This window comes from Emiliania huxleyi (genome assembly GCF_000372725.1).
Source record: "Emiliania huxleyi CCMP1516 unplaced genomic scaffold EMIHUscaffold_3, whole genome shotgun sequence".
Classification (NCBI taxonomy): domain Eukaryota; phylum Haptophyta; order Isochrysidales; family Noelaerhabdaceae; genus Emiliania; species Emiliania huxleyi.
Genome location: NW_005199770.1, coordinates 1,382,180 through 1,397,334, shown reverse-complemented (window position 1 = coordinate 1,397,334; position 15,155 = coordinate 1,382,180). Strand labels below are relative to the sequence as shown.

The 15,155-nt window shown below is 65.3% G+C and overlaps 5 protein-coding genes across 5 annotated transcripts; 2 read left to right on the top strand and 3 right to left on the bottom strand.

Moving 5' to 3' along the window:
• Positions 1 to 791: 791 nt before the first annotated feature.
• EMIHUDRAFT_195453 (hypothetical protein) lies at positions 792 to 1,986 on the bottom strand (the record flags this gene model as incomplete). Its single annotated transcript, XM_005775344.1, has 3 exons — positions 792 to 897; positions 1,100 to 1,263; positions 1,546 to 1,986. 3 exons carry the CDS (start codon positions 1,984 to 1,986, stop codon positions 792 to 794), a joined length of 711 nt encoding a protein of 236 aa, XP_005775401.1.
• A 2,559-nt stretch (positions 1,987 to 4,545) lies between these two features.
• Positions 4,546 to 7,194, bottom strand: EMIHUDRAFT_195452 (hypothetical protein; the record flags this gene model as incomplete). The annotated part of the gene is made up of 1 exon (XM_005775343.1): positions 4,546 to 7,194. The coding sequence occupies one exon, from the start codon at positions 7,192 to 7,194 to the stop codon at positions 4,546 to 4,548; it is 2,649 nt and encodes an 882-aa protein (XP_005775400.1).
• Positions 7,195 to 7,589: 395 nt separating this feature from the next.
• Positions 7,590 to 9,882, top strand: EMIHUDRAFT_447753 (hypothetical protein). The gene is made up of 3 exons (XM_005775342.1): positions 7,590 to 7,603; positions 7,678 to 7,718; positions 9,407 to 9,882. The coding sequence occupies exons 2-3, from the start codon at positions 7,705 to 7,707 to the stop codon at positions 9,567 to 9,569; spliced, it is 177 nt and encodes a 58-aa protein (XP_005775399.1). The 5' UTR covers positions 7,590 to 7,603; positions 7,678 to 7,704; the 3' UTR covers positions 9,570 to 9,882.
• A 634-nt stretch (positions 9,883 to 10,516) lies between these two features.
• EMIHUDRAFT_95576 (hypothetical protein) lies at positions 10,517 to 11,242 on the bottom strand (the record flags this gene model as incomplete). The annotated part of the gene is made up of 2 exons (XM_005775341.1): positions 10,517 to 11,037; positions 11,104 to 11,242. The coding sequence occupies 2 exons, from the start codon at positions 11,240 to 11,242 to the stop codon at positions 10,517 to 10,519; spliced, it is 660 nt and encodes a 219-aa protein (XP_005775398.1).
• Positions 11,243 to 12,267: 1,025 nt separating this feature from the next.
• EMIHUDRAFT_95575 (hypothetical protein) lies at positions 12,268 to 13,347 on the top strand (the record flags this gene model as incomplete). Its single annotated transcript, XM_005775340.1, has 1 exon — positions 12,268 to 13,347. The coding sequence occupies one exon, from the start codon at positions 12,268 to 12,270 to the stop codon at positions 13,345 to 13,347; it is 1,080 nt and encodes a 359-aa protein (XP_005775397.1).
• Between the last annotated feature and the right edge of the window lie 1,808 nt (positions 13,348 to 15,155).

Sequence of the window (15,155 nt, the reverse complement as noted above, 5' to 3'; positions counted from 1 at the left end):
CGACCAGCCCCACTCCTAGACGTGACGGCCGCTCCCGGAGCCAGCCGGTGCGCGCCCGACCCACGCCCCCTCTCTCACACCTCCGACCCCCCCTGCGCGGCGCACCTATCCGCTGTGCGCCGGCTCGAGCGCCTATCGCCAAATCGCGACGTTTGAGCGCAGCGCACGCGTCCCACACGTCACGCGCGCGCAGGAGAGCTTGCGGCAGAGCAGTAGCGTGTACTCGCCGAGGGCATCGCGCCGAAAACCCCGCGCGTTCCGCCCCAGCAGAGGCTGCAGCCGATGTGGAAAAAACACCACTGTAAAACGGTGAGTACTTGGGGTTGAGTGGGCTTGCTTGCTCCCTCAGCCGGGAGCAAAAATGCACGACCGAGGGCGGCAGGCCCGCGTCCTCTGACCCGAGCACGTAGACTGCCTGCATCGCGAGCCGAGAGTCGAGGTGTGAGGAAGCGAGCACACCGGCGGCGTGCGCGGAGGACACGGCCGCAGTGCAGCGGAGTGCAGCCGATGTGTTCCGAAGACACGCCCGCAAGAGCACGCGTAGGTGTGTCTGCATCTCTGGCGTGGGCTGCCCTCTCCGGGTGCTCGAACTCGTGCAGAGGGACTCCGCCCATCTCGACGGCCACCTACGACCGAATCTGGCCCGCGTGCAGCAGACCAGGTGTGCAGACAGCGCGGCCCGGCCCTCCTCTCGGCGGCACACCTATCCACAACGAGCTTCAGCCTCGGGCGCTCGAGCCAGCTCGCCGCTTCCTAGACACTTCCTAGACACTTCCTAGACGCAACGAGCTTCAGCCTCGGGCGCTGGACCCCGCTCGCTTTGCTCGAGAGGACGGGAGCCCCGCCCAAGTCGTCGAGTACGGCGCCGCGCACGCGAAAGCGGCCCAGTCCGCGTACCTGCAAGGGGAGATATGGGGAGATATGGGAAGATATGGGGAGATATGTGGAGATATGGGGGCCCAGTCCGCGTACCTGCAGGGAAGCAGGAAGTGTCTAGGAAGTGTCCTGAAGGCTGGCTGTCGGCAGTGTCTGGAGCGTGTCCAAGAGTGTCTAGGAGACGTGTCTAGGAGATGTCCTGAAGGCTGGCAGCCGGCGCCACGCCTTGTACGTGTCGGCCGCCTTCTCCCACGCGTTCCGGCTCCCCACCGTAAAGATGTAGGCCGCGCCGAGCATGAAGGCGGAGCGCCACAGTGTGCCGACATTCTCCGCCGACTTCGAGTTGTACACGCCGATGGCGAAGAAGCCGCCGGCTGCCGCCGCCGCCTCGAGATCAAGACATCGGCAAATCAGGCTGGCACCTCAGGCAAGAGATGGGTAGTGCGAGCGGGTCCCCGCCCGGTGCAGGGACTTGGAAGGGAGCGAGAGAGGCGCAGCTTCATTCGTTGATGGTCCTCATCGCCACGAACTCATGGCAATGAATGGGCGCCTCGAACGGACGGTGCAGCAGCAAGCAAGAGAGGGCAACCTCGGGAGACCTCGGCGAGACATCGCTGTATCTCGGCTGTATCTCGCCTCGAGTGTCGTGGCCGAGAGGTCGTCGCCCACCGCCGCCACGGCGTAGCTGGAGAGTGGCACCGAGCCGCGCGCCGTCTGCGACGCGGAAGCCATCGCCTCGTGGCTTGTCGCAGCGAGAGGCTCCAGCATTACCTCGATGCGCGGCGGGCTGCCGCCACACGCTGCTGGGAGAGGGCAACGCGAGTGCGCGTTCAGCCGCTGCCACCCTTCCAGCGCCTTGCTGTAATAGAAGGCGACCAGCCGGTGCATAGGCAGGTTCGCCTCCTCGGAGGACAGCATCTCGAGCAGCAGCGAGCCCGGCACAGGGTCGGAGCTGGACCAGGATCGCGTCAGGACGCGGCCGTTCCTCAGAGTCTCCCCGCGGTGCATGAAGCGAAGCACGAAGAGGCCGGTCGGCTCCGCTGCTATCGTCTCGGGCTCCACCGAGATCGACTCGGGCTTCGCCGATATTGACTCAGTCTCCGCCGACATCCAAGGCACCACTGCAGGGGAGGGATGGGAGGACGGCACGCCGCCACCACAGAAGGCGGTAATGTGCGGATCACAGTAGCCCGAGGGAGGGGAGAGGGCGGGCCTCACCCAGAACTCACCGGGGCCCGGCCATCCCCGCCCCCTCCCTCACCTGCCCCACCCCGGGGCCTCACTCGCGATGCGCCGTCCCGGGGGGGTAGCTCGCTGCCCGACCCCAGGGCACCCCACACACGGCGCTTACGGGCGGGCCACGCGCACGCGGCCCCGTACGCCTACCGCGCGCCCCCGGCCCACCAGCGCCACGCCCCGAGGCGAGGGAGAGCGGCCCGTGCGGCACCACCGCTCACACAGAACAACACAAACTACAAATCAACTAAACGGGTGACCCCACTCTACTCTGCACAGACAGTCCGCACTGCTCCAAACGCACATCTCTACCGTCTACCGATGCGGACGCAAAAAGCGCGCCTCGGCGAGACGGATCGCGTCACTTTGTCTGGGCCTGCTGGAATCGCCGCACGCGGCACGCCAGCGCTGCGTGATGATCTGGTCCCAGTTGTCCATAGGCTCGGTTGTGTCGTCTGTGTATCTACGCGAGTAGATCCGGGTGTGTTTCGCGCGCGCGCCTAAGTTGTGACCACAAATCCCGCCTAAAAAATGAAAAAGCAAACCCACGCTCCGCACGAAAGTACGAAAGAGCTGAATGGGCGGGTCGGATGCCGGGGGGCGGGTTGGGGGGGGCCAGGGGGGGGGGGCACCCGGGGCGTTTGTTTTTTCTGAGTTTTTCGTTCAATTCGTTTTCTTCTTTCTGGCGGCATGAGCGGCGGCCTGAGCCCAGCCCTGCTGCCCGAGCTGGCGGTGGGCGAACTGGACGCGCTGCGCGCCTTCCTCTCCGGGCGGCAGACGCGCGGCACGTCGCTTACGGCCCAGCTCGACGCGCGGCTCAACACCGAGACGCAGGACACGCTGCTCACCTGGGCCGCTCGTCACGGGCAAGCCGAGGCGGTGCGGCTGCTGCTCGAAGCCGGCGCGAGCGTGGGGGCGACGAATGGCGGCGGCGCTTCCGCGCTGTTCATCGCGTGCCAGAAGGGCCACCTCGAGATCGCGCGGCTGCTCCTCGAGGCCAGCGCGGCGGTCAACCAAGCCCAGGCCCAAGGCGTCACGCCGCTGTTCATGGCGTGCCAGAACGGCCGCGTCGAGATCGTCCGCCTGCTTCTCGCGGCCAGCGCGGCGGTCGACCAAGCCACCGCCAGCCGCGCCACGCCGCTGTACATCGCGTGCCAGAACGGCCACCTCGAGGTCGCCCGGCTGCTCCTCAAGGCGGGCGCGGCGAAGGACCGAGCCCAGACCCAAGGCGTCACGCCGCTGTACATCGCGTGCCAGAAGGGCCACCTCGACACCGCCCGGCTGCTCCTCGAGACCGGCGCGGCGATCGATCAAGCCATGAACAGTGGCGCCACGCCGCTGTACATCGCGTGCCAGAACGGCCACCTCGAGGTCGCCCGGCTGCTCCTCAAGGCGGGCGCGGCGAAGGACCGAGCCCAGACCCAAGGCGTCACGCCGCTGTACATCGCGTGCCAGAAGGGCCACCTCGACACCGCCCGGCTGCTCCTCGAGACCGGCGCGGCGATCGATCAAGCCATGAACAACGGCGCCACGCCGCTGCTCGCCGCGTGCCGCAATTGCCACCTCGAGATCGCCAAGCTCCTCTCCTCCTACGGCGCCTCCCGCGCCGCTACGCCCTTCGGCACGCCCGAGAGGGTCGCGAACCGCCGCGGCCACGCCGACCTCGCCGCCTGGCTGGTCGCCAGCCGCGGCTGGACGCCGCTCGCGCACCTTGAGAGCCTCACCGCCGCGCGCGCTCTCTCCCTGCTGCGCAGCGGCGCAAGCTTGCACGAGGGCGAGCCGACGCCGCTGCAGCGCGCCGCGGGCGGCGAGGGCGAGGCGGCGGCGCTGATCCGGCGGGCGGCGGCGCCGTGGTCGCCGGCAAGCCACTCGCTCTTCCCCGCGGCGGCGCGCGAGCGGGCGGCGCTCCTCGTCGTCTCGCTCTACGAGATCCACGAGCGGCACCATCTCGACTCGGCAGGAAACACGAACGGCATCGCGGCGCGCGACTTTGTCGCGTGCGTGCTGCGCTTTGCGATCACGCGCGAGACGCAGTAGCGTGGCGCGCGCTCGCGCGGAGGCGCGAGGCGGAAGAAGAGAGCCGGTCAGTGCACAAGACTAAGCGTCACTCTGGGCCGACGGCTCGAATCGCATGACGGTCGGAGGCCGCAACGCGAAATCCCGCGACGCGTCCTATGATCCACTGAGTGATGTTTGTCCTTTGGTATTTATGTGCTGTCCCCTGATCAAATCACATGGCGGGCTGGGTGAGCGAGACGGACTCGACGAGGAGCAGGAGCTGGAGGGCGTGCGGGCTCCTCCCCGCGCTCCGGGTCCGGCCGGCTTCGTCTACGGCTCTACCTCCGCCACTCGCTGCGCTCTGGCGGCTCGAGCGCCCCGCGGGGAGGCCACTACGCACTGGCACTAACACAGGAAAGAAAGAATTTTGACACCCTATCTATAGCAAGGGCCACAACCCGGTAGGCATCCATGTTGCCAGCACGGCGCGCAGGTGCCGTCCATCTTGTCCTGGCACTGCCAGCACGGAGGGTTCGTGAACGAGGGGTGGCCACCACCGCAAAGCGCGGCGTCACCGGTGTTCGCGCAACACATGGCGGCGCATTCGTCGAGGTCCCACCGGCAGCCGAGTGGAGAAGGCGGCTGGGGTGGCGGCGTCGGGGACGGCGGCAGCTCTGTGTAACACGCGGCGCACGCGGGGAGGCAATGCTCCCAGCACGGCGCGCAGGCGCCGTCCATGTTGAATTGGCACTCCCAGCACGGAGGGTTGTCAAATGAGGGGTGCCTCCCGCCGCAAATTGCGGCATCGCCGGTGCTGGCGCAGCAATTGGCGGCGCACTCTTCATTCTCCCACCGGCAGCCCAGCGGTGGCGGTGGCATAGGCGGAGCGGGGGCCGACGGTGGCTGCTTAATGTAACAATCTGCGCAGGCAGGTAGGCAGCCCTCTTCCCAGCAGGGCGCACAGATGCCGTCCAACTGGTCGAGGCACTCCCAGCACGGAGGGTTGGTCATCATCTCGTGGCCGCCACCACACACGTGCGCGTCGGAACAGCATCCGGCGGCGCACTCCTCGATCCACGGCGCGTCCCACTGGCACCCCGTTCGCGTCGGTGGTGAAGGCGGCGCCGGCGGGCTACGATAGCGGAAGAGGAAATCGAGGGCCAGGTCGGAGGTGCCAAAGCAGCCCGATGTGCAAGCCTGGAAGTCGCTTTCAAAGTAGGCCAAGCCTGGGAGTTGGTCCCAGTCGCTTCCGCCACCGTGCACAGCTATGTGCGCCACGAGAGGTGTGGGAAGGTCGTCGGCGTCGGGCGAGGCACCCCCCGCGGTCCAAACCGTGCTGGTGCACGAGAAGCTGCCACAGGGGTAGCCAGGGTACTCGACCTGCGTGTAGCCCATGCTTGTCGCCCACCACCGCGCCGTCCGGACCGAGGGCTCGAACGGGAGGAGATTGTCGGCCGTGCCATGTATGATCATGAGGGGAATTTGCCCTCGTCGACCGTTCCAGGGGCAGCTCCATTGCTCCACAGTCAGAGCTAGGTCACCGTCATCTTCGCTGATCAACCCATTGAAGATGTGCAGTGCCGCAGTCATAGGGCCAGGGGATACCGTGACGAAGGCGGCAATGCGGTGAGAGAGATGGCACGCGAGATTCATCGTCATCCCCCCGCCCAATACAAAGCCAGTAGCGAAGACGCGACCAGGGTCGATCGAGTAGCGAGACATAAGCGTGTCGAGGAGCGCATTGATGAAGCCCACGTCATCCTGAACGGTCTCATTATTGCACGCGAAACCGAGCATGGACCTGTCCGCGTACGGTACACTCCAGCAGGAAACACCTCCTGGCACATACAACCTGCGCCTTCCGATAAAACCAGAGGCGACACCCAAGCCGTTGGGGTAGGCAACAATGGCACCGCCGTGCTCGTTCACCTTGGTGTTCATCTGCGTGTACGTCATCATGTCGTCAGCGTTCATTGCTGCGGCGTGAAAAACAAGCAGCAGCGGGCACGGTGGCGACGAGCACGTCTCGGTCCCCATCTTCCAGTCGCGGAGCCGTCCGCCGTGGATGAGCGTGTTGGTGCAATCGGGCTCGGAGGCGAAGCAGGGGATGAACTCTGCGCAGTCAGTCAAGCACGTGGCACAGAAGGCGCAGGGCCAGCATAATGGGAGGAGGAGCTGCGGACCAACGCACATGAAGCAAGAATAGCACGGAGCGCAAGTTTCCCCGCAGGTCTGTGCGGCGGCAGTGCAGCAAGCTGGGCCTTCGGGCGTGGGCGGTGGCGGCAGCGGCGCTGCGTTGGGTGAGGGAGACAAGCAGCCAATTACCTCTGTAGAGCCACATTTTGCATCTCCCACCCCGTGGCACAGCTTGTACTTCCCTTGACCCTTGTCCTGGTAGTACGATGAGCAGCTGCCCTCTGGCGCCTTGCTGCAGCCCTTGCCGCCTGGGACTGGAGAGCGCCCCGCCAGGTCGTCGCAGGTGAGCGGCACCGAGCAGCCTGATACCGTAGTAGAAGCACACTTAGTGCCGCCCGGCCCGTGGCACAGCTTGTACTTCCCTTGACCCTTGTCCTGGTAGTACGACGAGCAGCTGCCCTCTGGCGCCTTGCTGCAGCCTTTCTCATTGGGGACCGGGAGGCGCCCCGCCAGGTCGTCGCAGGTGAGCGGCACCGAGCAGCCTGATACCGTAGTAGAAGCACACTTAGTGCCGCCCGGCCCGTGGCACAGCTTGTACTTCCCTTGACCCTTGTCCTGGTAGTACGATGAGCAGCTGCCCTCTGGCGCCTTGCTGCAGCCCTTGCCGCCTGGGACTGGAGAGCGCCCCGCCAGGTCGTCGCAGGTGAGCGGCACCGAGCAGCCTGATACCGTAGTAGAAGCACACTTAGTGCCGCCCGGCCCGTGGCACAGCTTGTACTTCCCTTGACCCTTGTCCTGGTAGTACGACGAGCAGCTGCCCTCCGGCGCCTTGCTGCAGGATTTTCCATTTGGGACCAGGATGCGCTCATTCAAATCGTCGCAGGTGAGCGAGAACGCCACCGACACTGCCGCGAGCAGCCACAATCCGCATGCCAGCCGCAGCACCATTGGCCAATACAGTGAGTCGCAGTGTGGCACCGCGTTTGATCGTCGGCGATACGCCCCCAGCATGATTGCCCGCCGACACAAGAAGTTCACGTGGGCGTTTTTTTTTGGATTGTCGCACGAGCACCGGTTCACACTCGTGTCGGCCTACTCTCTCTCTCTCTCTCTCTCTCTCTCTCTCTCTCTACCAACAAGCAAAACCGCACAAAAAATAAGGACGGAAGGGGACTGGACGCGTTCGGTGGGGTACTGTTGAAGGATAGTTAGTAGTGTGGCACCATCTCGCTCGGGTGGACGACGGTGTTGCGATCAGCGGTGGCGGCGGGGCGCGCGGTCCTGCGTGCGTGTGGCGTGCGGTTGCGTGGGCAGGCGCCGCGGCGGCGGCGGCGCCACCGGGGATGGGCGCCAGCGGGTGGGGTGCGGGCGCAAGCAGATTCTCGAGCTCGACCGCTGAGCGCAGCCCAGGCCCGTGACCGCTGTGCGCAGGCCCGAGGTTGAGAACGTCGACGGGGCATGCGGGCGGGCACGTCTATTAGCGAGGCGGCGGAAGCGGCATCTCGCGTCCTCGGAGTGTTGAGGTCCCTGTGCTTGAGCATGGATTGGGGTTTCTTTTCAGTGCTGTGCGCCTCGACTCTTCTCGCGTAGCCATTTCGCGCGTAGTAATATACGCCGGGGTGCAGTGTGACTCTCGGCATCCGGGGGCCCCACCGCGCGCCGCGGGCCCGCGCCCCTGCCGGGGGCGCCGTGTGCGCCGCCCCCAAAGCCCAGACACACAGGCGACGCCGTCGCCGACACACGGGGGTTCACACAGCTCTGCAGCAGCCAGCACTGCCCCCGCCCTCCCCCCATCCCGCTGCCTCCCATAGGGCAGGATAGCACTAGCATATATGCGCCTGGAGCACTTGGAGTGCAATCATTAACCTCACATCCAGGACCGGGGAGCTAGATCTAAGAAGCGCACCCAGCGGGACACATTGCGCCACGATTTCTCCTTTTGGTTTTTGCGTTTTTGTGTCGGTTCGTGCCGCGCTGCGAGCCTTACTCTCCGGGCGGCGGACGCGCGGCAGGCTCAACGCGCGGCAGGCTCAACGCCTCCGCTCTCCTCCTCGCGTGCGAGAAGGAATGCCTCGAGTGCGCCCGGCTGCTCCTCGTGGCCTATGCGGCGGTCGACCAAGCCGATGAGGACGGCTTCACGCCGCTGTTCATCGCGTGCCAGCAGGGCCACCTCGAGATCGCCCGGCTGCTTCTCGAGGCGGGCGCGGTGGTCAGCCAAGCCGCAAAGGACGGCGCCACGCCGCTTCTCATCGCGTGCCAGAAGGGCCACCTCGACGTCGCCCGGCTGCTGCGCGACGCTGGCGCTTCGGTCATCCAAGCCAGCAACAATGGCTACACGCCGGTGTGCATCGCGTGCTGGCAGGGCCACGTCGAGATTGCCCGGCTGCTCATCCAGGCGGACGCGGCGGTCAGCCAAGCCGCAGAGGATGGCGCCAGGCCGCTGCTCGTTGCGTGCCAAATGGGACACCTCGAGTGCGTCCGGCTGCTCCTCGAGGCCAGCGCGGCGGTCAACCAGGCCACGGATGACGGCGGCACGCCCCTGTACATCGCGTGCCAGCAGGGCCACGTCGAGATCGTCCAGCTGCTCATTGAGGCTAATGCAGCGGTCGACCAAGCCAAGGAGAACGGCGCCACGCCGCTGCTTGTTGCATGCCACCAAGGCCACCTCGAGGTTGCCCAGCTGCTTCTCGAGGCGGGCGCGGCGATGGACCAAGCCAAGGAGGATGGCGTCACGCCACTGTTCATGGCGTGCTACAACGGCCACGTCGAGGTCGCCAAGCTCCTCTCCTCCTACGGCGCCTCCCGCGCCGCTACGCCCCTTGGCACGCCCGAGGAGGCCGCAAACCTCCGCGGCCAGCCGACCTCGCCGCTTGGCTGGTCGCCAGCCGCGGCTGGACGCCGCTCGCGCACCTTGAGACCCTCACCGCCGCCCGCGCCACCTCCCTGCTGCGCAGCGGCGCAAGCCTGCACGAGGGCGAGCCGACGCCGCTGCAGCGCGCCGCGGGCGGCGCGGGCGAGGCGGCGGCGCTGATCCGGCGGGCGGCGGCGCCGTGGTCGCCGGCAAGCCACTCGCTCTTCCCCGCGGCGGCGCGCGAGCGGGCGGCGCTCCTCGTCGTCTCGCTCTACGAGATCCAAGAGCGGCACCATCTCGACTCGGCAGGAAACACGAACGGCATCGCGGCGCTCGACTTTGTCGCGTGCGTGCTGCGCTTCGCGATCACACGCGAGACGGAGTAGGGGTGAGTGTGGCTTTGCCTCCGTGCTCCGACTACGGTGCTGTCTTGAGGGGGTGGCCGCAGGGAACACGCAACACCGCTGGCTGATGGCGCTGTTTGGTCTTTGTTTGGCAATGGGAACCTGTGTGCAGTTGTGGTGAGTGTGGCTCTGCCTCCGACCACGGTGCTGTCTTGAGGGTCTGTCTCCGTAACTGCTAGCTAGGATTGTGCACGATTCGGGGCGGCCATGTGGCGGGTCTCTGATGGGTCTCTCTTGGGGGCGAACAGGTCTCAGGTGAGACGTCTTTGTCTCACTGACTCACTGTTGTTTCGTCCCTGTCTCAACGCTGTGACCTGTGTCACAAATGTATGTCTCAGTAATACGATCTCCCAGACTCTCAGCGATCTCTGTGCTGTCTCAGCCTTGGTCACAGCAACAGTCTCACTTTGTCTCAGGATGTCACACACACGGCACAGTCACCTTCAGAGACGTGTGTATCGTGGTTTGAGACACCAGTCGAGTGTCCAGTTTCGGACTTCCAGTGACACTGCGGAGTGAGACACAAATATGTTCACCCCTGCTGTGTGACGATATCGTCTCTACTACGTCTCATCATTTCATCTCAGAGCGTCTCACACTCGTCTCACGGTGAACAAGCGGCGCTCCTCGTCTGCTCTCACCGGTCTCACGACGGCATATAGACCTAGTTAGTTGCTGACGCGTGCGCGGGGGGGAGAGTCTCTGTCGTACTCGTCTGAGTAAACGGAGAGTTGGTTGTCGGGGGGGGGGCTCCTCACCCACGTGCACCGGGCCAACTTTGAATGCCGTGGGGCTCCTGCCCGTGTCCGGGTGTGGAGATGCGAGGGTCGCCCCCCCCTTGCCCCACCACTTTGTGTGTGTGGAGAATTTTACCTACCAAGTACCATTTTACCTTCCTGCAGGGCACCGGCACAAGCATTCCCTGTTGTCTCTCGACGGCTCTGCGCACACCGACGTGCGACAAGCCCCTACGAGCGAAGTGGCAGCCCCATCGCTGCCTCTCTCTTCTGCTCTCTCACCTCGCCTTCTTGCCCCCTAAGCTCCTCGCCCGCGCCTCCTTCACAGACATGTTGGCCGGCAGAGCCGGCGCTGCAGGCGCCGCTGCAGTATCTCCCTCTTTGCTCTCGACAAAGGTGCTGCCCCACGGCCGCGTGTACGCGGCCTCATCGGTGCCAAATAGGTATATGTGGACGGCTGGGCAGTCGTACAAACCCTTGACGCCGATGAAGCACGAGACAAGCATCGGCGGAATCAGCTTCCAATAGTAGTGCAGCGCCCCGATGAGGAGGAAGGAGAGGAACTGCTTCCTCTGCAGCCCCTGCACCACCATTGCGTCATGCTGTTCCACCGAGATTGAGCCGTCCTCGCTCGCGTACGGCGCCCACACAGGGCCTGGCTCCGCAATCCTCTTTGGATTCGCCACCTTTTTGACGCACATCAGGGTGCGCTGCGTGACCATGGCGATTGCAAAGTTGCCGAGCAGAAAGACGAGCCGCGCCATGTCGACGTTTCCCGGCTGTGTAAAATCAATCTGTCCTGTGAGGAAGAGGACAGGCAGCATGAAATACGCTTGACCCATCATGAGAGACGGCGGGGCGGCACCTTCTTGCTCCTTCTCAGGCTCCTGCTCCATTGGCTGCGCGGCTGCCTTCTTCGCACCCGAGGGCCCGGATGGGAAGGCGAGCGGGTCTGGTGGGCCATAGATTGGGCGCGCAGAGTCAATCTCCTCGATGACAACCATCTGTGCGCCGAGCGCGGATCCCTCGGCCAAAACTTGGGCTTTTACCGCACGAGGATGACAAAAATCAAACATCGAAGGCTAAGCTCAAAATCAAAATACGTTGCTTGAGCACTTGAGCACTTGATAGGGTCGATTCCGCATGGTACGGGACCCCTCCGATCGTCTCGCCCTCCCTCACTGGTGTGTTCATTGGGGGGGGTCATAACAAACACGGTACAGGATCGAGGTGCACGCTGCCGAGGCAGTGTCGCCCCCCTCTCCCCGACGGCGATGGCGGTGTGACCGATCGAGCTACAAGAGGAGCTTGTTCAGCAGGATCCGGGATAGTCTGAAATACGTTGCTTAGTCCAAGATCAGTTCTTGCTCCTTCTCAGGCTCCTGCTCCATATTGGAGCAGGCGGACATCGCTTCCAGGGAGGGGGGCGCACTTCTACTCACGCCCCACCCCCCCCCTAGCATGTGGTGAAGCCTCTGGGGGGGTCGGGACCCCCCCCCTAGCATGTGGTGAAGCCTCTGGGGGGGTCGGACCCCCCCCCCTGTGATCCTCGGCTGAGGTCGTGACTCCTCGATGCGCCTATTGGGTGTTTACGTTTAGCGCTCGCTCTCTCTTATGGGTGTTTGTCAGCAGTGCTGCTATGGGTGTTTAAGCTATGGGTGTCGCCCACCGCACCTCAGGTTACAGTTTTCTTCCTTTTGCTCTGACACTGTCCACTGAGCCGCGGACACCCGCGCTCGGGAACGACCCGCAGTCGAGAGTCGTGGGCGCTCGGTTAAGCGCGGTGGGCGTGTCTCCGTGTGCCGTGTCAGAGCAAAAGGAAGAAAACTGTAACCTGACCCTGTGCCTCGTGTGCGTGTGCGGTGTGGGGCTAGACGCTACGAGAGGGGCCCCCCACAGCGTCCTCATCTAAAATCTGAGGATTCAGGATTGAGGCATCGCTTTAGTGAGGCCAAAGTGAGTTTATGGATGGGTGAGAACGGTTCAAACGTCGAGTGTTTGTTTAGGCCGCCGCGGGGCATGGGCATAGATGTCGCGCTCGCCCCGCGCACGCACCGACGACGACGCCCCGCCCACTGACTGGCTGGCCGAGCTGCCGCACGAGCTGCTTCTCCACATCCTCGAGGGCGTCGACGACTTCTCCGACTGCGCCGCCTTCAGCCTCGCGTCGCCGCGCCTCGGCCGCCTCGCCCTGCGCAGCGACCTGCCGCGCTTCAAAGACCCTCTCTTCGCCGTGGCGATGCGGCTGCAGCTCGCCCAGCGGGTAGCCGCGCCGCGCCGCTCGCCCCGCCTCGCCGCTGCCATCCCCCCCTCGCCTCTGACCGAGTCCATCCTGCGCAAGTACGCCGCCGACCGCCGCGCCAGCGCCGACTACTTCCCATGGCTTGCGAGGGTGAGCCCGGCGCTCTGCCTCTCGACGGAGCTGGGCGGCCCCGGAGACAATCGCATCGATATCTGGAGACTGAAGCGCGGCGAAGAGAGTGGCGCGGCGCTGCGGTTGCGTTCCTTGCGGTACGGCAGCGTCGTGCACTGCGAGGGCGAGCAAGGTGCAGAGCGGCTGGTGCGCGCAGAGTGTCCCGACGGCACGGTGGAGCACTTCGAGGGCGAGCGAGACGTTGAGCGGATGGTGCGCAAGGTGCGTGCTGATGGCGCCGTGGTGCACTTCGAGGGCGAGCGAGGTGCGGAGCGGAAGGTGCGAACGGATATGCCCGACGCCGTGGTGCACTTCGAGGGCGAGCGAGGTGCGGAGCGGAAGGTGCGAACGGATATGCCCGACGCCGTGGTGCACTTCGAGGGCGAGCGAGGAGCGGAGCGGCAGGTGCGCATGGTGCTTGCCGATGGCGTTGGGCACTACGAGGGCGAGCAAGGTGCGGAGCGCCTGGTGTGCCATGAGTTTGCCGACGGCAGCGTGTCGTACTACGAAGGCGAGCAAGGTGCGCCGCGGCTGGTGCGTGTGGTAAACGCCGGCAACGTTGGGCACTACGAGGGCGAGCGAGGTGCGGAGCGGCTGGTGCGCTCGGAGTTTGCCGTCGGCGTCGTTGGGCACTACGAAGGCGAGCAAGGTTCGGAGCGGATGGTGCGTGTGGTACACGCCGACGGCAGCGTGTGATACTTGCAATCCGAGCGTCGAAATAGAAGCTGAAGGAGGTGCGTCTGACGACCGCGCCTCTCTCATCTCTCAAAACCGTCTTCTTCACTATCAGTATGCGCTATAATTGGACGGAGTCAACCGAGTTGTAAGCCTAATCGGCGTCGACAAACACATAGGACATACTTTGCATGGACGAGAACGGAAGCTCGAAGGGGCGTGTACGTATAATACACACGAGTCACAGGAGAGGGGGTGAGAGGGGAGAAGCAGCTACAGCGATGCCGCCCCTGCCGGGAGGACAGCGCAAGCCCCCCGCCGATCCGAATCCCCGCGCGCCACTGGCTCCAGAGCCCCACCAGCGCAACCCCTCACAAGTTCGCCGGGTACCGGAGCCGCGCCTCGTAAAAGTCGAGCAGCAGCTGCGGCGCCTGCGGGCGAAGGAGGGCCCCGCCGGCTCGGGGCGGCAGCCAAGCGAGGCGCGTGCGGGACGACGGTGGCTGGTCCGGCGGCGAGCGACGCACGGGAAATCTCGGCCAATCTCGGCCAATCTGGGACGATCTCGGCAGGCTGCGGTGCGCCTCCCGCCGCATGCGAGAGTTTGGCACGAGCTTGGTGGTCCCTGGGGGGGTGGGGGGGGTTGGGGGGGAGAGGGGTCCCGCAAAGGCCCCGTAGGGTAGGCTGGCACGGGGGGGCTGGAGGTGCTTCCCTCGCTCGCGCAAGACACGAGCCACGCTAGCTCGTCGCCGGGCGCCTGTTCACGGCTGGCGGTGTGAGCTCTTCACGGCTGGCGGTGTGAGCTCTTCACGGCTGGCGGTGTGAGCTCTTCACGGCTGGCGGTGTGAGCTGTTCACGGCTGGCGGTGTGAGCTCTTCACGGCTGGCGGTGTGAGCTCTTCACGGCTGGCGGTGTGAGCTCTTCACGGCTGGCGGTGTGAGCTGTTCACGGCTGGCGGTGTGAGCTCTTCACGGCTGGCGGTGTGAGCTCTTCACGGCTGGCGGTGTGAGCTGTTCACGGCTGGCGGTGTGAGCTCTTCACGGCTGGCGGTGTGAGCTCTTCACGGCTGGCGGTGTGAGCTCTTCACAGCTGGCGGTGTGAGCTGTTCACGGCTGGCGGTGTGAGCTCTTCACGGCTGGCGGTGTGAGCTGTTCACGGCTGGCGGTGTGAGCTCTTCACGGCTGGCGGTGTGAGCTGTTCACGGCTGGCGGTGTGAGCTGTTCACGGCTGGCGGTGTGAGCTGTTCACGGCTGGCGGTGTGAGCTCTTCACGGCTGGCGGTGTGAGCTGTTCACGGCTGGCGGTGTGAAACAGGCGGCGCTTGACGGGAGGGAGGAGAGGGAGGGGGGAGGGGGGAGGGGGGGGGGGGGCTGTGGAGAGGTCGTCGAATCACGCCTGCCACTTTGGCTGCACCTCGGCTGCACCTCGGCTGCATCTCGGCTGCATCTCGGCTGCACCTGGGCTGCACCTGGGCTGCACCTGGGCTGCACCCCGGGTTGTATCTCGGGTTGTATATCGGGTTGTATCTCGGCTGCATCGCGCCGGTCCCTTTGGCCTCACGCGCTCAACTCGCACCTGGGGTGGGAGAACAGGGGGGGGGGGGGGAGCCGGGATCGGGGTCGGGGTCGGGGTCGGGGTGGGGGGGCGTGTGCGTGTGTGTGTGCGCGTTTGAGAGAGGAGGAGGGGAGGGAAGAGAAGAGAGAGGAGAGGAGGGAGGGGAGGGAGGGGAGGGAGGGGAGGGAGGGGAGGGAGCAAAGGGAGAGGAGGGAGAGGAGGGGTGGAGGATTGGTTGCGGGGTGGTGGCGGCTCGCAAGCCGCACACACTCACACACT